Source organism: Caenorhabditis briggsae, assembly GCF_000004555.2.
Source record: "Caenorhabditis briggsae complete genome, chrX, whole genome shotgun sequence".
NCBI lineage: Eukaryota > Metazoa > Nematoda > Chromadorea > Rhabditida > Rhabditidae > Caenorhabditis > Caenorhabditis briggsae.
The window spans coordinates 14,704,527-14,727,734 of NC_013491.2; the positions used below are offsets into that span (position 1 = coordinate 14,704,527).

The following is a 23,208-nucleotide window of genomic DNA, read 5'->3' on the forward strand; positions in this document are numbered from 1 at the left end:
ATGATTTGGTCATATATGATAAGAAAAATTGTAGTTTGTTGGGAAATTTGAGAAAACTAGAGGAATCTAGAAAAATCTGAAAATTCTGAAAAATGTTTTTTTGAAAATCTTAAAATTTCAAAAAATAGATATTTTTAATTTTCAATTTTTTGAGATTTTGTTTCAGAATAGTGATTTTCAAGCCGTTTTATTGAATAGACAATATTATTTCTTTTTTTTTTGTATAATGAGGATTGCATGCTGAATAATACGAAAAATGAAAGCGAAAAGAGGAAAATGAGCAGGTGGTGGGAGTCAAGAAGGAAGGTGAAAATGAGAAAAACACGCACTGAAAACCATAATTGAATTCTCAGTTGCTTAGTTACCAATGACTCGCTTGAGATCAGAAACTAATGAATTCAAAGAAAATAAATTTCATAACAAGTGTGAGAAATATGAGAAATTGATAACTCGAAAAGTAATTTCATGAGGAAAACGGTTACAGAAAGTGTTTTTCTCATTCTAAATGGTTTGGTCAAGAGAGTGAAACAGTTGAAACTTCTAATGGAAAAATCAGCTGAAAAATCAAAATTTTATGGGAATCTTATCAAACAAGAATTGACAATTAAAATGACAGTTATTGCAAACAGTGAATATTTTGAAAGTTTACATAACGTGAAGATATGTCCAAAGATAATAACTTTCATCTACATTTCAGATTTTATTCGGACAGAGTTTTCAGTAACAACATCTTTAAAAAAATGAGGTTTGATAAAGAAGGTGAACCAATTTCTGTCAAAGAAAGAAATTGAAAAAAACGAAATGTCGTTAAGAATATTATTTTCATTTAAAAAATTCGTAAAATTTTCTAAAATTTCAGAATTTTTTCAAAACCCTACTTTTTCAAATATGAAAGAAAGCCAGTTTCAAATTTTCCGAAATATTTGGTTTGAAGTTTTAATCACTCTTGTTCAAGAGCATAATTTATTGAAATTTTTTGAATGGCATCTCTACTTTTTTTGCCAGAAACACTTTTCTCATCGGATGCTCCCTGAAAACATAATGTTACTTTTTTCGCCTCATCCAATTGTCATAATTCCCACACAAATCTCAGATTTCAAAGGCTTTCTTTTGAAAAACATGATCATCACGAGAAATTCGATTGAAAGACAAGAAAACCTGTTATGAAAGTTTGTTGACAGTTGAAGTCATAATATAAACAGAACTTCTTGATAAGATACATCATTTTAAATGTGAAATAGAACATTCCCGCGGCCAAAACGCCTTCCCATCACTTTTTTCAATTCATTTTTTCAGCCCGAATATTCAAAACACACGTATTCTTTGTGTTTTGATAGATTGAAACTGAGAACCTGATTTCTATTCTCTTCGTACTTGCTTTTTCAAGAACTACAGCTTTCTGATCGACATGCACTTCCGGATTTACTACAATAAAATTCTTCTTGAGACAGTTGTCCTTTGTTCACAGCATCTTCTCGAACATCTTCACTCATAATGAAGTGTAGAGATTCAGAAGGGTGATGTAAACACATGTAACAACACATTTTTTAAACACAAGGTATGTTTATACGGAAAAAAGTATCAACTTGGGAAGTGAACCGATTTTATAACGATATTTCAGACGTGTTTTCAAAATAAACCTTTCTGTTCAGATTGATAATAATGACTTCTTTTAATTTTCACGCTTTCCGATTCAAAAGTTTAATAAAGTTTCACATGATCACTTCCCTTATCAAACAAAAAAAGCAATCTGTGTTTCCACATCACTCGCTCATCAGTTTTCTCAGTAGCCAGTTCATTTCATATTTCTTATCGGTATTTTTCATAGCGATCTAATCTGTTAAACTTTTATTTCATCAATATTCCGCTGACTGTTGTGGCTTTATCACACCATTTTGCAGCTTCTAAACACTCAACATGCATTGTTAAGCAGCAGAAAATGGTGTGAAGAGGTTGTACAACAAGAATAAACCACGGTTTGTTTCTAAAGTGTAGTTTTAACAATTTAGATAGATTTTTTGAAAGTGTTTCTTGAATGTGTAACATGCTCATTATATCCATAACGCTTAAAAACAAATTGAGAGCAAAACATAATCATCATTTCGTACTTTTCATCGCTCGGGCAGTTTGCATTTTAACGAGCTCAAGACATCAACTTTTTATTATTACAGCACACTCAGATGATAACTGCCAGCATGATCGTTGTTTCAGATTAAAAAGACTCGGCGAGGATAACTTGTTAGAGAAAATTTGCTGCAACACGATTTTTCTGCTCTTCGAACTTTTCAATAAAAATTTACACCTTCTTCACCCTTATTTTTTGAGGTCAACATGCAGATCTCAAATATCAGCCTACAATTACACACCTTCAAAAAGTTATTTACAGAAAAACGGAAATATGCTTCCTATAGGCTCTTTAACTTCTGTTCTATTGTCTGAGAACCAAGAGCAACATTTCTCGTCACTACACCTCATATTCTCTCAGACGAGTTGAAAACTCCCATCAACGGAAAAAAAACCAAAAAACTCTCGCAGCGTACACATCGCAGGAAACGTTATGATTTCAATCTGCAGATTTTCTCTTGCCGGCGAAGGTTTTCAACTCACCTAAAATCCCTGAGTTAGAATTATTTTCAAGTGTTTTATTTCATGAAACACAGAAATTTTAAAATATTTTTTGATCTATTTCTTTTTTGACCTATTTTTCGATCTATTTCTTTTTTGACCTATTTTTCGATCTATTTCTTTTTTGACCTATTTTTCGATCTATTTCTTTTTTGACCTATTTTTCGATCTATTTCTTTTTTGACCTATTTTTCGATCTATTTTTCTTGTTTCTTATAACATTTTGACAATGTTCTCTGGCTCTGGAGTTTAGTATAATCTGATTTAATGTACTAATGTTGTCATCACCAAACCTGGGCCCTTGCAAACAGTTCTACGACACCGCAATCTTCTCGACTTTTTGCGTGTAGTGCCCTTCTCACCAACATAACAATTGACCTCCTCTTCCTCATAACAACGCGCGCGCTCACTACCTCTGCGTCTCCTTTTCTGTTTTGTCTCTAATCTTTTATCGCCTTGTGGTCCTTTTCCGCAGTTCACTTTGTGCGCAGCGTCCGCTTGCATAGGAGGTCTTGCGCACAATTAAAAATACCTTTAGTTTTGCCGAGATGTCATTTTTACGATAGTTTTTTTTTTGAATTTAACAATTCGCTTTTATTTTCTGTTGCTGTGTTTAAAAAATCCTGTGCTGGCGTTGTCACATTTGAGTGATTTTCTCAATGTTTTTCATTTCAAAAGAGTTGCTTTTTTTCTCATTTTTGCCACAAAATCTTGACCAGCACTGACCATTTTTCAAAATCACAGGTCTAACCATGTCAGGGCTTTTTTTTTTCGGTTTTGTCTTACTTCCAACGTTTTGTCAAATTTCTGTTCTTTTTAACAGATTTTTTTGTCTGTTTCGCTTTTTTTAATACGTAACGAGCCTTCTTTCAGCTTAAACATGGGTCAAACAAATCGCAAGCAAAAACCGGAGTGTACAAATGCGGAAGTAGCAGAAAAGGTGGAGAAGCATGAGGAAGAACAGGATGAGGAATCAGAATACGTCCAGGAAAATATGAAAACGAGCGAATCAAATGAGAATGTTGACGAGGAGATAAAAGAATCCCAAGAAGCACTGGCAAAGAAGGAGGAAAGTCAAGAAAAATGGGATCACCAACTTCAGAGAAAGTCCAAGAAACTTGAGGAATGAAAAAATAAGATACTGGAAGAATCCGATCAAGAAGAAGAAGAACCAGACGTTAAGAAATTCAAGAAAACATCCAAGAGAACTGAAGCTTCGAGCCGGAAAACACTTTCTACCGTATCTCAACAAAAATTGGAATCATTCAATACGTTGCTGCCTCGTTTGAAGCACGATCCCGAAAATGATATCAGTGACGAAGACTTCAAGAAAATGTTTCATGCTCTCTGTACAAAGGCGGACGAAATTGCGGAAACAGTGGCAAAGCATGAGGAAAAACAGATGGAGGAATCGGAATACGTTCAGAAGGTTACAAAAAGGGGCAGATCTGATAAATGTGCTGCCGACAAAATGAAAGAATCCCGAGAAGTAACATCAAAGAAGAACGAAAAACAAGGAACACGTGATCAACAATTGAAGAGAACAACCAAGAGATTCGAAGGAAGGGAACAGGAAAGATGGGAAGAATCCGATCAAGAAGAATGGGAAGAATCAAAGCCAGTATTGAAGAAAGCCAAGACAAAATCCAAGGGAAATGGAGTTTCGAACCGTAAAAAGCCAAGTGCTAGCAAGCTGCCACGAAAATTGGAATCGTTGGGTGCCTTGCTGCACAGTTTGAAGCATGATCCCAACAACGTCATCAGTGACGATGACCTCAATAAGCTGTTTCATGCTCTCTGCCCAGACACAGGTAGTTTTTTGGAAAGTTGAAATTTTGAAGGTCAAATGTTTTGAAACTCAGGTTTTCAGAAAATTGAGATCCGAAGTGGATAGAAATTTGCCCACTAAAATCAATCGAGTTTTGAAACTTTTGGGTTCAATAATTCAAAAAAAAATTGGAAATTTATCTTTAAATCCAACATTCCAGACAAGCTCTACGACTCCGACGACAGCATCATTTCGGAGATTGACGGTCTGAGTGCTGCTGAGTTAGCCGATGGAACGGTAAGGTTTCCTTTCAGACATGTATCGAAATATTTTCAATTCTCTCCAATTAATATCCACATTGTCTAGTTTGCCATAAATATAGCAACTCTGACTCATTAACTTCGTTTCTTTGTTTCTTAAATCTTACATATTTCCAAATTTTTAGGCACGTTGTCGAGAAGCCATGGAATATATTAGAGCCTTGCCAGAGAAAATGAAAGCCGTCGATGTGATACTGAACCAAGGAAATGAGACTAAAAAGGAACGAGAAGATAGAAAAAAGGCAATTAGAGAAATCACGCATGGATTGAAAACGAAGGATGAGAAAGCTCGAGCAGAGAGAATCTTTCAGCGAGAGAAGAAAAAGTTGGAGAAAAGTTTCGCGACGGTTGTGCAAGTTTTCGATAAAGATGAGTGCAAGGTAAGAAACATTTTATTTTCTGAAGTTCTTTGATGGGAACGAATCAGATAAAATTTTTAAAAAACTCATTAGATCATCTGTCAGTAAATTTTTATATAAATTTTCCAGACTCTGTGCTCCGACTCTGAACTTCCTCTCGTCACAACTCGCCACCTGGACCACTTCTGGAAACAATGGCCAAAGTAGCTCCGAATGAGAGAATGTCTGAAGTGAACAGTGGGAAGATTGATTTTGAAAAAGAAATATAGCAAATCAACGAGGCGGATTTTGAGAAGAAGTAAGTTGATTTTCCATTGGTGTATTTTTTAGATCTTTCAGTCTGACCATTTTGTCCTTTTGTATATCCAAAACACACGCCTGTCTCATTTTCCTTACCAAAGTTTTGAAATTTTTCAGATTGAAAGAAGGTCTCTACCGTGGCAATTTCTTCACCAATGGACAAACAAAGGCTCAGTATTTGAAAACTCGCATCGCAAAGATTTTTGAGCATAAGGAGGTATTAGAAGTCTTGGCCACGGATCGCTATGGATTTGAGTTCTCGACAAGAGGTGAGGTATTAAAAACGCTACAAATTGCTAAAATTGGCTCTGCAATGAAAAATTGTAAACCAAATTATCAGCCCAGACTTTTACTCAAAAGCTTAAAGCATTTTTCTTCTCAAAAAGCAGATCATTGTGCTACAAAAAATGACTCACATTTGTGCAAATGAGCAGAAAGAAACAAAATACAATCAAAATCTCAAAAAATTCAACCAAGTTATGCTTTAGAAGCCATCCTGGTCCTTGCCAAATACTACAACCCAAACCCTTTGAAACAAGACAATGGATTGTTGCAAATCAACATCAAAGAATTGGCTGCCGCTGCATATATCGCCTTTCGCTCTGCTGGTCGAGAGATGCCCAAGATCAACGACCCGTTGAGAATGGCTCTAGGTTATTAATTTACTTTTTCTGCGATGATGTGTTCTTTTCTTGCGATGTTTTTCTCATATTCCATTTCTACTGCACCCGTTGTTTGTAATTATATGGACTTACAACATTATCCTTGATACCTTCATTTTATCTTCATTGCGATAATTCTACACATATCTAAAAAATCCCTGATCTGAAAAATTCGTCATAACATCTCACGTTTTTTTCAAAATTTGGCCCAGTAAACCCCAGTAATTCCCCGTTTGTCAAATGATATTTTTAAAGTCCCCGTTTGCTTTTCAATATCCCCATGTGTCCCAAGTTGCCTCATAAGTCTTTCCCACTTATACTAGACCAGTACCATAGTCTGCATCATTTTATTTTTTCTTTCCTCATCTCTATCCTTCATACTGCCCCATCCATTTATTTCTCATCTTCTGATTCATTTCAAACCAATAAATATATCAGAAAGCGAATTTTCACATTTTAAGTGCATGGCTTACTCACAAGAAATTTTTCATAAGTGTTGTCTAGGTTGAATTATGGAAAATCCAAATTTTGATCGGCTTTTAGGGATCAAAACATTCCGGAGATTCTTCATATAACAATATTTGTCACAATTTGTTGAAACATTTTCAAGTTTTAAATAAATCGAAGCAAAAGTTTTTTTTGTATTTTAGTGATAATATTAGGTTGGCGGGAAAGTCTTTGTCACTTTTTCAATAGTTTATTTCTCAAAGAAAAAATAACCGAATAATTAATTATATTGTCCATCATTATCAACAACATGTCTCCAACGTTCCCTCAATTTATGGATTCCATTGCGGTAGAATCCAGCCGGGCGTGAGGCAAAGTATTGTTTGAGTGCCGCTTCGACCGCTCCACGGGAATTGAAGCTTCTTCCTTCGAAGGCACGTGTCATATCGCCAAATAACCAATAGTCGGAAGGAGCAAGATCAGGAGAATACGGGGGGTGAGGGAGAACATTCCATCCATATCCCATCAGCTCCTGCTTCACTTGTTTCGAAACATGTGGGCGAGCGTTATCATGTTGATAGTACACTTTCTTGTCTTTCAGGGCCGAACGGTCGACTGCTTTCTTGAGGTTTCGTAGTTGAGTAGTGTAGAGGTCTCCAGTTATTGTTTTGCCCTCGGGCAGAAGTTCCCAGTAGATGGGGCCGTCCACTCCCCACCACACAGAGAGCATAACTTTTTTCGGATGAAGGTCGGGTTTGGGGACATCCTGTGGGCTCTCTCCTTCTCCAACCCACTGGGATTTCCTGTGGTGATTATCGTAGAAGACCCACTTCTCATCTCCGGTTATTAGCCGGTCCAGCCATCGATCGCCCGCGTGGAGAGTGAGAAGAGTAATCGAATCGTCGACTCGGCGGTCAAGGTTGGCTTGAGTCAGGTGATGAGGTATGAATCGACCAAAAAGTTTTCTCATTCCAAGAGACTTCAAACCTTCAAGGACTGTGCTATGGTGAACTCCGAATGTGACAGCTAGTTCACGGCTAGATTGAAATGGATCCGATTGCAATGCGTGCTTCAGCTTGTCCAAATCCAACTCACGGGGTCTCCCAGAGCGATCCTTTTCATCGAGCGAGAAGTCATCTTTTTCGAAACGATGGAACCAATTGCGAATAGTATTGTAGTGAGGGGCATGTGTGTTGTACACATTCTTCAAGAAAGAATCCTTCATCGTGGTGTGAGAATCCTTCATCGTGGTGTGAGATAGGAAGAGGTAAATCAAAACATGTCTGATGTGAATAGCAGTGGGAACAAACATATCGTTTCAATTACAGATGAGGAGCAGGGAAGGAAATGGGGACTTGTTTATATGGAAGGTTCTTATCACCTTGTTATTCACTAGAGTCGATATCATACACAGCCTCCATATACGAGAACAGTGATTAAACAAACAGAGTGACAAAGACTTTCCCGCCAACCTAATACAATAACGCAAAACTTATTTTAGTTCTGGTATACGGTATGCAAAATCTGCAAACACCGTCACACCAATTCGCACTATTTGAAAATCGGGAGGGGCACAAGAAAAGAAAGCTCTAATGAAAAAAAATCTGTCTGCAGTTGGAATTTTACTGCAATATGAATAATAATTTACTTAAAGACAAAATGTAAGTATTTCTGTTTTTAGGAAGCGAATTTGAGCAGCAACATTCTGGTAGACTACTTCGAACCGCCATAAAAGATAGTGTACACAAAAAATAGAAAACAAACTGAACTTCACTGGATTGAAATAACCTATTTCAAAACAATCAGATGAACCTGACAGTGCGGCGGAAGTTTTTTTATTCAAGTTCAAGAGAAAGCTCCAAACAATCTCATGAAAAAAGAAAAGTCTACAAACTTGTTTACATTAGTTTGAAAAAGTTTTAAAATTACAATTAAAAAGCTTCTAATTCAAAAAAAGGCAAAGCAACAGAACAAAAAAATCTAGAAACTTATTTTTTTCGAGGATCGACACTTCCATGTTTGGCGGCAATTTCAACCAGTTCCTCGTACTCCTCCAAATTCGCCAGTTGCATGGCAACCACCACCTCTTCGTGTTTGAGAAGAGCGTTCACTTTTGGTATCATCATCGCTAGTATCTGCAATAAGCTGATTTTCATGTAGTTTGTGAAAATCACCAACTCTTTTCATTTTCGCAATCTCTTCGAGATCTTTCTCTTCAGCTGCAGCTGCTGCTGCTGCTGCTGGTGTTGCTTGCTCATCCTGGATTAGCTTGGAAGCCTGAAAATTTGTGAAATTTGTTTTTTTTTCGAACGTTTATCTTCTTACAAATGGCCCTTCAATTTGGTGACATGAAGACATGATCCACAACTCTTCCATCTTGAAGCATGGTGCATGGCGGATCCACCCGATATACCAGCCATTTTCCTTATAATTTGGAAGCATGGATTGCCAAATCATAATGGAGCCATGGTTTTCATCTTGGAATTCCATGCGGGGCTTACCACACTCAGTTTCCTTGTATTGGAAACAGATTTGCAACTGAAATGATCTTGATAAAAATACTTTCAGGGATGTTCGGAACGGAATTCGGAATTCCGGAAATTCGGAATTAGATCCTTTTTGACTACATTATGTCAAAGGAATTATATTGCTCGCAGGTATCGAATTAAATTTTTTAGATTTTTTTCTGAAATTTTCTGTCAGTTTTTACCAGTTTTTGGCGTATTTGTGATGGGAGAAATAAAACTTCTACAATAAAATTTAAATTTAAAAAATTTCGTAATTTGGAAGATCCGAAAAATTTAAAATCGGATTATCCCGAATTTCCGGATTTCCGAACTTTTAAAAATTAGAATAGTCCGATATTCCTGAATTCCGAGATTTTAAAAATCGGAATTGTCCGAAATTCCGAACTTTCAAGTTTTTCAATATCAGAATATTCCATATTCCTGAATTCCGAAATTTTAAATATCGGAATATTCCAAAATTCCGAACTTCCGAATAATTCGAAATCGGAATATTTCGATATTCGTGAATTCCTTTTTTTTCGACATTCCGAAAAATTCCGAGACTGCCATTTCAAACATCCCTGAATACTTTTGATGCCACTTACTTCGGCTTCTCCATCAGTTACCCTTGTCTTCCTCTTGTTCGGAATGAGTTTGACCTTTCTTTTAACTTCATGTCTCCAATCGACGCAAACCGAGACATGAAGTCCCACCATTTCGACGTCGATCGGACTGGAATTAAAAACTCACTTGAAGTACATCTGTAGAAGACATACCAATATTTTTGATGAAGACATATGAGACCTTCCGGGCTGCTCGGGGAACACACATAGTAAATAGTGTCTCCCACTTTGTCGAATTTTTTGGTGACGACTCCTTCTGTCCAGTAGCGTTCGTAGGGTTCCAAACATCCGGTTATCTGTAAAAATTAGAAGTTTAGAAACAGAACAATATCAGTTTGGTACATTGTGGTTTTGCTGGGATGGGATGAAGTAATCTTGATAGCGCTCGTCGGCAATCTTCCATCCTATACCATTACATAAATACGGTTGAATCCAAAGTTCCGGCTCAGTTTTTAATCTATCCACAGAGACGCCTCTCGAGAGATTTCCAGCAACACTTCCGAAAAAAGGGTGAGTGAAAAAAACTCTACTACCCTTAACACATTTTAACTGGAGCGACGCTCTCACCTGAAATAAAAGTTGTCTTTTTAAATATAAATAATGTTCAGACCTGAACATCTCCATCAACGATTCTTGTGGGATTTTTGTCGTAGATCGTCCTCACTGGATGAAATGTTGTGGATAGGTTGTTTTTCTCGGTTTTCAAATACATCCATTTACCGATTATATCTTCCGAACTGAAATAAACCATGTTTTGAGCCACCGACAAGCATTTGTTTTACCAGTCGACGTCACTTATTAAAACTCGAGTGACACCATGTTCCTGAAACTCGCTGTCCGGAAACACAATGAACCCGCTTTCTATTTCCGTGTGTGAGACGCCGATGGCTAACACGTAGCGAACATTTTCACTAGTCATAGCAACCTTTGTGATAGTTTGCAGTTACCTAAAACTTCAAATTATGAACTCGCAAATTTGACGGAATAAACAGAATAAAAAAATGAGGACAGTGGGATGAAAATGATATTTAATCTATCGAACTATGTGCAAAAAAAAGAGAAATACATTTTACAAATATAAAGATTATGAGCTTGCACTAAGAATGAAAATTTTTAGATCTATTGCAACAGAGATCAAATATTATACGATGGCAAGCTGTTGAACACTTTGTAATCAGAAAAAAATCAATTGAAATGAGATGAGTGGCTTAAAAAATTGAGCCACTAGAAAAGCCTCGTAAGAAGAGGGAAATAAAAGTAATTATGTGATGGCCAGGAAGTCAGTAGTGCGTGTTTGAACACCATCAACATGTGAAGACAAAGAGTTAATTTGCATTTCACTCGGCTTGAGAACATAATAAATGTTTTTTTTTTGGAAAATCTCCTTTTGGAGTACTATATATTGATTTTTTTTGGTTTGAAAAAAATCAGTGTATTTCAGAAACGCTTCTTTGGCTATGTAAACAATGATGTGAAAAATCAGCCAACGATTGTCCAAAAAAATACTAAAATTTAAAAATTCAAATTCATTCACTATACACTTTTCGTGGTTTTTTGAAGCCACACAAAACTATCGGAAACCGTAATAAAATAACACTTCGCATATAGATGGGACACCGCCCGTTTTATATGCAGTTATAAAAAGTTGCTGAAAAGAAGGACTTCCATGTAGAAAGAAACATTCGCACATTAAAAAAAGAAACGGAATTTCCTCCAAAAAATAGTAGATAAGTTTACCAAAAAGCCATGGTAGGTATATAGAAGATTTTCATAACACATTTATTCTGTTGTTTTCAGTGTATCATTTCAGTGTATTTTATTGACTTCACCGATATTAGTCTAATTGTAAAAGTAATTAAGCAAAGTAATTGAAAAAATTAAAGACATGTTGGTTTTGAGCAGTAAAAAAAAGGAACTTCGAAATTGAAATCATATAATTGATTACGTTTTATCGGAAAAAGTTCAGTTTTGCCTAACAAGGCCTACTATATTTTTTTTGAAAATATAGTAGTTGCCGCTAGACTAAAACCAAGAGAGCGGGGCCAGGATTACTCAAGAGAAAAACCCAGACGAACGAAAAAAAACGAAACGGAGATGAGTTGAAAGAAGAGAAAATGGATAAAAAGAGGAACAACGAGCAGCCGTCGAAAAGCAGTATTATGAAGAGAGCTAACAGAAAAATTTTTCATTCATTCGTTTTTTGATATGCAAGAGACTTTTTCCATCTGATTGTGTTGAGGGAATTGTCAAAAGAATAAATTACTGAGCCGATAAACTACAATATAAGATTGGAACCGATTCAAAAGTTGACCGTTTTAAATTAAAAATACAAAATGGGGCAAAAACCTTAGTATCAGTAACATGATGTTATAGTTGCTCCTTAACATTTGAAGCAATAAACTTTCTATAATATTTTCTGGTCAAAAATACCGTTTTTTTCCAAAAATCTCTCTTAAATGAGCGGTGAGCTATATATTTGAAAGTATAGTTGTGCATTATGACATTAACGAAATGGAGTAGCCATGGTCTCCCAAATACGTTTTTTCGAAAATCGGCATTTTTTGATTCCATACTATCGGACCATTTGCACATTTCCCATCTTAGTAAGTTTATTCTACAGATAGACAATAGGTGTAAATTAGTTTTTTTAGCCTCCAATTTGTTCTATAAGATGCAATTAAACTTAAAACGTTATCCTCAGTCTGTACAAAGTTATGTTTTTTTTGAATAAACTTGATCCACTGTTTAAATAAATCAGGAAAAGTTTGGCCATTCTGTTCAAACTGCTTCTTGGCATTCTATATCATGACTTTTAAGACTATCTATATTATAGTCTAGGGAAAGGACATTATTGCCACTAATATCTAACAAAAAAAGAGCAGACACTTCTGGTACTTCCCGTGTGAGAGACCGTTTTTAGTACTGAAACTGATATAACTCGGCTGAAACTGGTAAGCAGATTCCCAAAGCATGGAGATGTGTTTGGATAGCCAATTGTTAAAGTATCCTAAAATATCATCGAATTTCGGTTTACGAGATGTTGAGGTTCCCTTGTAAAGTTTTTGCCATTCTGGACATGCTATACATAGAGTATATGTACATACTTCAGATATTCATTGCGACATTTTGAAGATCTCAAAATTAATTTGCAGTGTTATTGACAAGCAATTTTTATTCTTTACAATGATGAGTAAATATTTTTGTATCACGAAGTCATAGTTATGCTTTTTCAGTTAAAATTATGCAATTGAAATGTTTCAGATCATCCATGCTTGAGTTTCTTGGCTGCATCAACGTCCATTGAATCTTCTCCTTTTCTCTTTTGACTCGTGTCCACGACGATCTGGGTTGTCGGAACTGTCACAACCACGACCCGTTGAAACTCTAAAAATAAACTTTTTCGCATGATTAATGACATGACAAAATGATTGAGGATGGTGAAGACGACTGGAAACAGGTTCCCGTACTACTTTTTTCGTCTTCATTTTATCAACTATCACCCGTTTATTTATGGCATCCGTTGTGACAGACGCCGGAACTACGATTATTGAGTGTGTGTTTTTGATACATTTACTTCGATGTTTGATTTTGGCGGTAAGAGATGATATTGTCTCTCATATTTATTGAATCTTTCTTACCTACTGGTTCGAAGACGGCGTCTCTGCGCGCTCGGAAGTTGGGCGTCTTGGAGAACCTGCAATAATGATAAGGTGATGTTGATTTGATATCAATAAGTGTGAAAAAGATGGATGATTGTTAGGAGAAAACAGAAGTAGAAGAATGTGAAAAAGAAGTGGTTTGAACGATTCGGATTAGAACACTTCTGATGATCGAAAATCTCAAAAATCTCAAAAATGCCCGATCAGACTAGAATATGTGATACGCTATTTCTATTTTAGGCTAGCGGAAACCAGACTTACTCGAGGAATCCGAGCGATGGATGCCTTCTGCGTTGATTGATATCCGGGATTTCTTCGCAGGATTGACTTTTGGGAATGTTGTTGGATGAAGATGGGCTCTTTAAAAAAAAGAATAAACAAATTGTTTAAAAATTCAAATAGCTTTGTTAAAAATTGCGCTCACCATGCAAACTCAAGTTTTCCGGATGACGCTCTTCGGTGGTAATAGTCGTCAAAGTAAACGGTCGTTGCGCTCATGATGGTCCTCGTCAAAGATGATGAATGTGTGCTGAACGGAATGGCAAATACAGACTAGAAAAAAAGCGAACGATTGGGAAAAAACTGAGGAGCGTGTGGGAGGAGGAGGAAATGGAACAAGACAAGTGAGGAAGACACGGAGAAAGTTAGACGATGGTTTTTTCATTTTCCAATACGACACAGATCACCGTCGTTCAGAGAGACACCACGACCAGATGTTTTTTTTTCTTTTCGTTATCTCCTCCTCCTTCTTACCAACTTTATTTGATATCACAATAGAAAGACGGGGAGTGTCGGAAATGTACATGGTATTGACAATAGTACGGGCACAAAATAACAGAAAATAAAAAAATCACAAGCAATCGTTGTGATGTTTTTCTTTCTTTCCTCCAAAAACGTTCTCTTTGTAGATAAGAAAAAAAAGAAGAAGAGCCATGCTTAAAATAGAATATTGTTGTACGATTCTCTGTCATCCAATTCAGACTAAAAGGAGGAAAAAATTTATTTCTGTCTGTCGTAAATATTCAAAAAGCAACGTCCTTGTCTCGGACAAAGAGAAAATAGAGAAAAATAGACAAGATTGAGAAGAGAATAAGCGATATATATGGAAAATGCAGAAATATGAAAACGCAGAAGCAAGAAGAATTGAGAAGAGAGGGATTAACACTTGGATACATCGGGTCTCCTCATGACGGCAGTCAGGCGGAAATTGTGCTGAAATGAATATATGGACATGTGATTGAAGATGTCATAAATACATATAGGTAACATAACAACTATCAAAAACCAAAAATAACTATGTATCAGATATACATTTTGCAGAATGTACCCGTGATGTTCTGATCCCTTCTCCCATATTTCTCTATTTTGAGAACTTTGAGTCACACCAAAAAGTATATAGCCCGATTTCTTTTCTGCAAATTGGCTCCTGTTTTGTATGAATCGGAGCCAATTACATATGACACTCTCTTTAGTCATCCGAGGAAAAAATCCAACAAATTTTTTGAGCATTCCAAGATGAAACTAATCACAACATAGTTCATTATCATTGAAAGCGAGATCCATAGCAAAAAAAATGAGAGAACATATCTAGAAAAGCAAGACGTGTGTGTCAAAATATCTGAAATGAAAAGTTTCGTGAAAAAAAGCAAAGTGGGTGCTTTGGCATGGACCAAAAAAAAAAAAGAAAACAAGTAGTGTGGCGGTGTGGTGTCAAAGTGCAAATAGTGAAAATTGAAATAATTACACGTACTATTCAAAATGGGGCAATCATAGGTCATAATTAAAAATATAAGTATTCAAATTAGAAATATAGATTATTTCAACAAAAGAGTGAATGAAGTGATGAAGCTAAAACAAAGCATCACAGAAACGTGGTGTTGTTCTCGTCATTGCACAACTGAATCGACCCGCCATACTTGATAAGGGTGTCGGCTTCGCACGTCTCGCCACTGGTGCTCTGCTCTCCAGAAGCTAGTTGAATGTCGACGGTGTCTTGTTCAATGGGCATGTGGCGGGAGAATTTTCGGGAGTGGTGCGAGAGTGAATCCCGTTGAAACTGGAAAATTTAAGTTGTTTTTTTTGTAGTTGCATAAATTATAATCTAAAGGAGTTGCTATCTTGCGAGCTCTACAACGTTAGTTTCGCGATTTTTTCCAGCTGCTCTTGGAAGGATTCTCAGTACAGTGTGCATTTGTGTGTTGAGGGTGAGCAATCTGTTTATGGCGATAGGATGAAAGGGAGCAAAGCATGACATTGTTATATGCAAAAATAAATTTAACGAAATTGAGAGAAAGTTGTGATTTCTAGAAAAGCAACCATGCCTACTTCTTTTGCTTCATGCACTCTCCTTCGCCAGATTGCTCACCCACCTTGCTTTTGAACATTATCCAAACCTTTGAATTTGTAGTGTGTTCTACGCTTCCTTGTTTCTGAATCACAGATTGGGTTCGGCGAACGAATGACCGAAGTCTGTCTCGGTTGGCGTAGTCCGTCTTGAAACAAGGGAATTTTTGAAGGAAGGTGGTACGGTAGTCGGTGGAGCATGCGCAGAACACGTAGAATTGAGAGGCGTGATTAGTGATTTCCAAAAGATTGGCGACAGCTCGGAAAATTTGATAATCGAGCCGTTTTTTCAAAGTCTGAAATAACATTATTTCTCATGAAGCCTGAATTGTGGCCGATACCTCATCAATGAGCAACAAATTGATAGCTGCAGGAATGTTACAAACTAGAGACATCAATACAGTACCACCCAACATGTACATAAGAGTATCATCCTGAAGTTTTTATAGTTTTATAAAATAATATGATTTCTAGCAAACCTTTTGTGTTCCCTGCTCCTTTCTCTTAGTGAGCTGCTGGAACATCTTTTGTCTTTTTCTAAACGCAAACATAATTTGAAGATTTAACACCGTCAAAATGATAATTGGAAGGAATCGAAGGAGGGCTTCGCGAGTCCACTTATAGATCTGAAAGATTATAAAAAAACTCAAAATGTCCACATGTTTCGGAAGAGGTGCTCACCTGCCAGTAAAAAGTGGTGTAGATTGGGTGATCATCCATAGAATAAATTGTAACATTTTGGATCGGGTCCCATCGTTGTTTTCCCTTATATCTGGTAACAGCGTATGGGATATAGAAGATGGCTGGGATCAAAAAAGCAATAATGATAGCTCGAGTGGCTCGTTGCGGGCTATTCCAGGTTCGGAAGTGCATTGGAAAAACAATCGAGATGTATCTCTCCAGAGACAATGCCACAACCACATAGACTCCAGCTCCAAGAGCCCAGTTTATAAGAGTGAGCATCAAATGACACTGGTAAATTTGATAAATTTTGTATTGATTGATAGTGGATCCATTTTTGGCCATATATTCAGTTGAGACAAAAACCAGTACAAACAACATACAGAGCAAATCAGCGACTGCCAGGGCTCTCAGATACATATATGAAACAGCTCGTAGTCGTCGCGAAGCGAGGACCACTAAATTCGTGATATTTCCCACGATTCCTGAAATTTCGAGAGTTAGGGATCCCAGACTTTTGGTACATAATTCGGAGGATACGAAGTGGTAAAAAGTGATGTAGAAGTACAAAACTCACAATTTGGGATCACAAACTTAGTTTTTTCATGTAGTTTGTACACCCAAATTGAGATTTTTGTACACCTGAATTGCTTTGTATTCCGATTACCCCGAATTTTTTTACCCTTCAAATTATTTGCGCAAACTTTTGCTATTGTTTCACTTTGCAAGGCCCGGACCATTATCGGTCACACCACCAGTGCTTCTTCAAAGTTCTCTTCTAATTGGTTCTATTCAGAAACCCTACAATCCCCTCAAACTCGGGGTGGTTTATTCTTTTCTATCTCTTTCTCTCTACATGTCATCTCCGTCACACCACAATTTTCGTGACAAGAAATTGATTAAAAGACTATGTGCATTGTTAGTCTGTTTCAATTTTGAAGACAAAATTTACACGAGAATATGCGATGAGGGAGCATGTGCCTTGTTTGTCTTTGCACTTGCTTAGACTCTTTCTTTATTGCATTTTTGATTAGGTTAAGGTCATATGAGGTCAGATGAAGGAAATTGGATCAAGTGCAATGAGACTTTGAAATTCTATGATGTCACGTCACGTTTGAAGGTAGAATGAAACATTTCAAATAGTTCTAGAATATTTCAAAAGTCAAATTTCTACTTTAACTATGAATTTTTTTCTTCAGTAACTTGAACACTAATGAGAATCAAAATAATGATAATAAAATTTTAAGGAAAAATTTAACGAACCTATCACACAAATACATGGCAGCACGTAGCAGTAGGCAATGTTCCCCACGGTTGCTGCCGCGTTCGGGGAAGTTGAATTGCTCATCTTCCTGAAAATAATGGAAATTAAAACATTTTAAGAAGAGCACAAAGAGGCAAAGAGAAATAAAGTTCATCAAAATTCTGAAATCAGTCATAAGCTTATATGAAGAAAACGGAGAAAGCCTATGAGAGCTTTCAGCCATTCTTCATAAGATTTGGATTATCTCGATATGCGCAGTTCCTCTTTTTATCGCTTATCTTCTCTTTTCATTAGAAAAGAATCGAAAAAGACGATGCTCTAACGAGAAAGCTAAAATATGAACCGAAAAGGGAGGAAATGAATTGGGAAGTTTAAACTATTAAATTCTTAGAGGAATTCGACTATAACTATAGTAGAAATCTTAGCTGGAAAACGAGATACAAAACCGCAACAAAGTCGGGAAATGTGGCGTGATTTCAGAACTTGGAATGTCATTTAGCGAATACTGAAGCGGGGTATCGAAAGCCCACACCGGAAGGAAACTTGCGTTTGACAGCTCGTTAGCAAGTCTCTCTGACCCAGATGTCTTTTCTACATACGCACATCTGTATCATTTAACTCGAGACTTTCCAACTTCAGAAATGTTGCCAAATGTCTGACATGAGGGGTCAGCGAAAATGTACAGAACAATTTTTGAATTTTAATTTCAGTTTTTAAATAGACAAGGAAAAATTAAAAGCGTTTTTTCTAAGCCATTCCTGTCTGGAAATTTTCTGACTTTCTGTTCAGATTTATTCGACAGAAAGACAAAAAATGCCATAATCTTCAATTGCTCATTGCAAAAACAACAACGTCACAGTAACCACAAAAATTGAGCAGAGCTGACTTTTAACTATCTATCGCTTTTTTTCGCATTTATTAAATTTTTTCGAAAATTTTTACCTATTTTACGATGAAAATGGGGGAAAAATGAATTAAATTCTGAAAATCATAGAAAAACAGTGAAGATCTTTGAAAACTGAAAACAAGTTCGAGTAATACGGTAATACGGTAGTTGGGTAGTGAAGTATGGTAACGCGGTAGTTCGCTCTTGCACCTTTTAAAAAAGTTGAAGAACTATCCTATCTAAACTTTAAACGTACCAATGTTCGACACAATAACGCACATTCAATTGCACTAAAATTGATCCGGGATCAGAATGGATTATCTACAATATCTGTCTCCGGGAAAGAGACTTTTATATGAGCTCGATATGAGTCGAACGTTTTTTGAAGTTTTTGTAGGATGGAACGGTTCCACTAGACACAATGCAATCGGATGTTATTGTGAGGTTAGAAAAGAAAGTGCAGAGGTTAATAGATTTGTTAAAAAGGAACCATAATTAAATATAGGTATTTTGAAGGAATATTGAAGATCTCAAAGCTTGCAAAACAACTTTTTCAGATTTCATTTTCAGACATTCAACTCACCATGACTGTACACTTAAGGACATGTTTGTCCCGTTTTCAGCTTCGCAAGAAAATAACTAGAGATTCAGAGGAAAAAAAAATATTTGTCACACTTTCAGAATAGTCGTCGGAATATAACTTCTTTTTCCACTTTTCTCGGAGATTCTGGATAATAAGAGGTGAAAGAAAAGAAGTCAGGCGGGGGGAGTGAGTTTCTTCTCTGTCTTCTATTCTGTTTTGTCTCCGATATTCTTTTTGCTTCTCCTTTTCTTGACACGTAGACGACGACTTCTTATGCTACTGCCTTTTTATTCCGTCAATATGATAAATAAGTGTAGTATATGTGGCAAAAGAAGCAGTGTGAATACATCAGAAAGATTCGAAGAAGAAGTACGGGGTCTGATAAATAAGGAAGAACAAGATTTTCAAGAAATAGGCGGAGCATATTGAAGTTCTTTCGATTTATGATATTGAAAAACATTGCGGAGAGGGCGAAGACAATCTGGACTACACAATGAGTACTTTTCAATGAGTGCTTGAAGAAATAACAGAAAAAAAATGCTTTCTGCTTCCAAAAACCTTTTATGGCACAGAAGAAAAATGTTCCAAGAAAAAGAAATTAGCTCAATTGATCTAGGACATGCTACTATTTTGAGCTACTGATGCACATTTCATAGCTTCTCAGCTAGTATCAGTTTGAATAAACATCTGTCAATTGCCGGCTATATTCGGCCTAAATTGACTTCCTTTCTTGACACCTCTTTCCGAGAAACTTTCAAATTTACTGAGTCGGGTGCAACAGAATCATGACGACATTTTGAGGAAACACCCGGGAAGTAAATATATTCAAAATGATATCAAGCCTAGAAAACTGTTTTTAATATAGCCAAAATCTGAGATAAAAATAATATTCTGTCAGCTCAAAAATGTTCCAAATAAAAACTGGAACCTCCCATTTTTTTTGGCAGACATAAAACGTCAACCAAAGGCAGCTTGTCACATTTCAAACTTGTCGACAGCATATAGAACAAAAACTATTTAGATCAAACTCGGCAAAAAGAGCTACAAAGTATGGAAAAGGCGGAAATAGGTCCTCTTGTCATGAGAAAATAAAGGAAGTTACCACTCATTTCACCTTTTTCAGAACAGTTGTTTTCTTTGGGAATTTTCGTTGCGTTCGACTCTAGTTAATTTAGATTTTGAATAAAATTTCGGATTTTGAAACAAATTTGAGTTTAAAGAAGATTTTGGATTTCGATTTTTTTTTTGGATTTTAAAGTACGTCAGAAAATTTTGGATTTTAAAAACGAAATTTTTGGAGTCCAATGTTTCTCAAGATCTTTACAATCTAGAAATTGATTCGAAATCCAAAATTTTCTTGAAAATCTAAAATATTTTTTAAAGTCAAAATTGTTTTTTCCATTCATTTTTGGCTCAAAATGCTTGATCTTGTTTTTCAATTGCATTCAATTTTCAGAATAAAGTAAGATACCTATTTTAAAGAATTGAAGACAAAAATTAAAGCGAGAAGTAAAATTTGCCAAATATTTGAGAGTAATTCTCAAAATAGTCACAATGGTATGAATAATTTAGTGGAAGAGGAGACATATGGAGACGAAAGAGGAATTATGTCAAACGAAACATCTTAAAAACGGAAAATGAAACACGAGTGATTAAAATTCCAACCTGAAAAGTCAGCAAGTGACATCAGAATAGATTTGATGGTTCCAGAAATTCTGAGTAGTCTATGAAAAAATTGCACTTAACATTTAAACCAGACTCGTTTGAATCGAGAAATCGGGAGTCCCGTTCTTCTACTTTCCCGAGTTTTTTTCCGGGAAATTTTCCCGAATCTTTTTTTTCGAGAAATTTTCCAGTCATTATTTTTCTAGATTTCTCAAATTTGCTATTATTTTCTATAGTTTTTCCAAAGAAATTCAATACACACTTTTGAGAAATAAATTGGTAGCAAAAATTGAAAAAAAACAGGCGAAAATTAATTGAAAACCAATTTCCAAGTTTTCCACGATTTTCTGGAAAATTTCAGAAAAATTATTTTGGACAAAATCTCGGGAACAGATTATTTCGGAAAAAAAATTTGGTAATTTTGTCGGGAACCCGACTTCTCGGAAAATATAAAATTTCAAAACATTTGAAAAAAATTCCCAAAAGTTTTTTCAAGTTTCAAGATTCTTTTATGGAACTCCTCATATATCAAATAAAACTGGCAAATTATCATATCTAATCTCACCATAGTGATCATCCTCCTAGACATGACGATCGTAAATTTTCTCTCAGTCTGTGGTTCCGAAAATCATGAAAATCTCGGATTGATCTCTGGTGGCGCGAGGATATGCTCGGTTTTTGACAAGATGTCGATAGTAGTCGTGTTTTGTGTTCAACGTGTTGAACGACCCATTAAAAATAACATTGCTTTCTTTTTTCATGACACGAAATAACTTTTTTGTGCCCGTGCTCCTCCTCGTGCTGGTGGGGTGCTCTCCTATCTTTCTTCATTGCTTTTTGCTCTTTTCTCTATGAAGTGCATCCATATTTCAAAAGAAAAGAGGATCATTTAGAAATTAATAGAATATGTTGATAGATTTCTGGTGATGTTTGTACATCATCATCTATCTGGCTAAAATTTTGGTTGAAAAGAAAGCAAGAGTCAGAATGTTGGAATAGATAAAATGGAGGACTTTGGAGAAGTAAGTGAAAACAATCATTTTGCGTTTTGGGATTGCGAAGAAAAGGGGTTCTCAGCCACAAAAAGGTCTCTCCGGATTATGACTCTCGGTTAAAAGTCCTTTTGTTTTGGTTGCAATAATAGAAGCAAAAAAATATTTAAGTATCTCTTGGAAACTGCTCCCATCATCCCAAAAAAGTGAGAAAGGATTGGGAAAACGGCAAAAAAGAACCATAGAATGAAGAAAAAACACATATTCGGTCTTGCAAAAAAAGGCTAATGCTAGTAGAGAAGTACCGGGTTTAGGAATCCACTGGAGGGGATTTGTTTGATAAAATATGATTATTTTTCCTTCCGTTTCCCTTATCTGATTTCAACGATGATGTTGGTATATTCCAAGTATAAATTCCAATTTCCTCCCCGAAAAGGTTTTTTTGGTAGGCGTGATAGATGGAATTGGAAATATGGAATAGAATCAATTACAAGTTATTTTTAAACATTCATGGAAAGAAATATGACGCCGGTATGCTGCTTACTTTTCTGTACTTCTGAATATCACGTATCTTGTGCAAAATAAATAACTGCAGAGATTTGCACAGATCAGGTATTCGTTGTGTTCTGTTTGTTACTAAAAAAAGATTTTGATATTTATGGATTAAAAATCTTAATTTTTCAGAGCTAATTGAAAAATCTTTTTAGATCATACCAGCTTATCGAAATTTCAGAGAAGCATAGATAGGCATTCTTCAAACTACATAGTTTTCTTCCTTCCTCTAACTACTATCTTCCTAGTTATTGAATTTGGTTATAATTAACTTTATGGCACTTTGCTTTGCACCGAAATGACTTTGGAAACGAGAAATATTGTTGAGCCATTCGGCGTGCGGGGGGTAATTTGGTTTCACGAACGTGAGGACGGCAGGAAAAATGAGGAAGAAGGAATGGATAGCAGAAGAGAAAAGGATTTGAGGAGATATGTTTATGTACATAGTTCAAAACAAAATAGATATTGGAAGAGGAAGAAGAAAAAATAAAAGAAAAACGAAAAAGCAAATGAAAGGAGGGAAAGATGGTTTGGGAGGAATGCGGGATGAAACTTTGAGATCGTCCAAATATGTGCTAAATTTCTTATCGCTCATATTATCATTTTTAGAATTGATGTTTTTTTTCATGAGATAAAATACAGTTTTACAAGCTGATTTGTTTAAAAATGAATAAGTATTCTGAAGATCCAGTATGTATGTATTAGCATTAATTTGATCTAATCTTCCAGTGAAGGCTATAACAAAACAAAATATCTGACAATTTGGGAAGCTGAAAAAGAGCAAAAAACGCAACACACACTGAAATCCTCATTTATCAAAAGTGGCGTTAGGTGTTGTGAGGTTGTGGGTGTGTCCGAAAATTGGTGGGTTCATTTTTCAGGAGCGAGGATGATATACGCAACACCACCAATCATTCTCGTGCGTGTTCCTATGAGAGGAAATGATCAAAAATTGGAAAATTGCTTTTTTTC

At 36.0% G+C, this 23,208-nt stretch overlaps 5 protein-coding genes across 5 annotated transcripts; 1 reads left to right on the plus strand and 4 right to left on the minus strand.

The window, feature by feature from the left end:
• Positions 1-2,889: 2,889 nt before the first annotated feature.
• CBG27905 lies at positions 2,890-3,129 on the minus strand (the record flags this gene model as incomplete). The annotated part of the gene is made up of 1 exon (XM_045240159.1): positions 2,890-3,129. The coding sequence occupies one exon, from the start codon at positions 3,127-3,129 to the stop codon at positions 2,890-2,892; it is 240 nt and encodes a 79-aa protein (XP_045097903.1).
• Positions 3,130-3,505: 376 nt separating this feature from the next.
• Positions 3,506-6,033, plus strand: CBG00178 (the record flags this gene model as incomplete). Its single annotated transcript, XM_002645230.1, has 7 exons — positions 3,506-3,698; positions 3,774-4,436; positions 4,614-4,690; positions 4,839-5,093; positions 5,202-5,275; positions 5,490-5,641; positions 5,861-6,033. 7 exons carry the CDS (start codon positions 3,506-3,508, stop codon positions 6,031-6,033), a joined length of 1,587 nt encoding a protein of 528 aa, XP_002645276.1.
• Positions 6,034-8,469: 2,436 nt separating this feature from the next.
• CBG00180 lies at positions 8,470-10,530 on the minus strand (the record flags this gene model as incomplete). Its single annotated transcript, XM_002645231.1, has 8 exons — positions 8,470-8,616; positions 8,660-8,758; positions 8,807-9,019; positions 9,594-9,720; positions 9,765-9,907; positions 9,954-10,178; positions 10,222-10,348; positions 10,394-10,530. The coding sequence occupies 8 exons, from the start codon at positions 10,528-10,530 to the stop codon at positions 8,470-8,472; spliced, it is 1,218 nt and encodes a 405-aa protein (XP_002645277.1).
• Positions 10,531-12,901: 2,371 nt separating this feature from the next.
• Positions 12,902-13,768, minus strand: CBG00181 (the record flags this gene model as incomplete). The annotated part of the gene is made up of 3 exons (XM_045240160.1): positions 12,902-12,995; positions 13,532-13,629; positions 13,754-13,768. 3 exons carry the CDS (start codon positions 13,766-13,768, stop codon positions 12,902-12,904), a joined length of 207 nt encoding a protein of 68 aa, XP_045091494.1.
• A 1,363-nt stretch (positions 13,769-15,131) lies between these two features.
• On the minus strand, positions 15,132-17,642 carry CBG00182 (the record flags this gene model as incomplete). Its single annotated transcript, XM_002645233.2, has 6 exons — positions 15,132-15,326; positions 15,640-15,909; positions 15,955-16,047; positions 16,093-16,239; positions 16,295-16,779; positions 17,558-17,642. 6 exons carry the CDS (start codon positions 17,640-17,642, stop codon positions 15,132-15,134), a joined length of 1,275 nt encoding a protein of 424 aa, XP_002645279.2.
• Between the last annotated feature and the right edge of the window lie 5,566 nt (positions 17,643-23,208).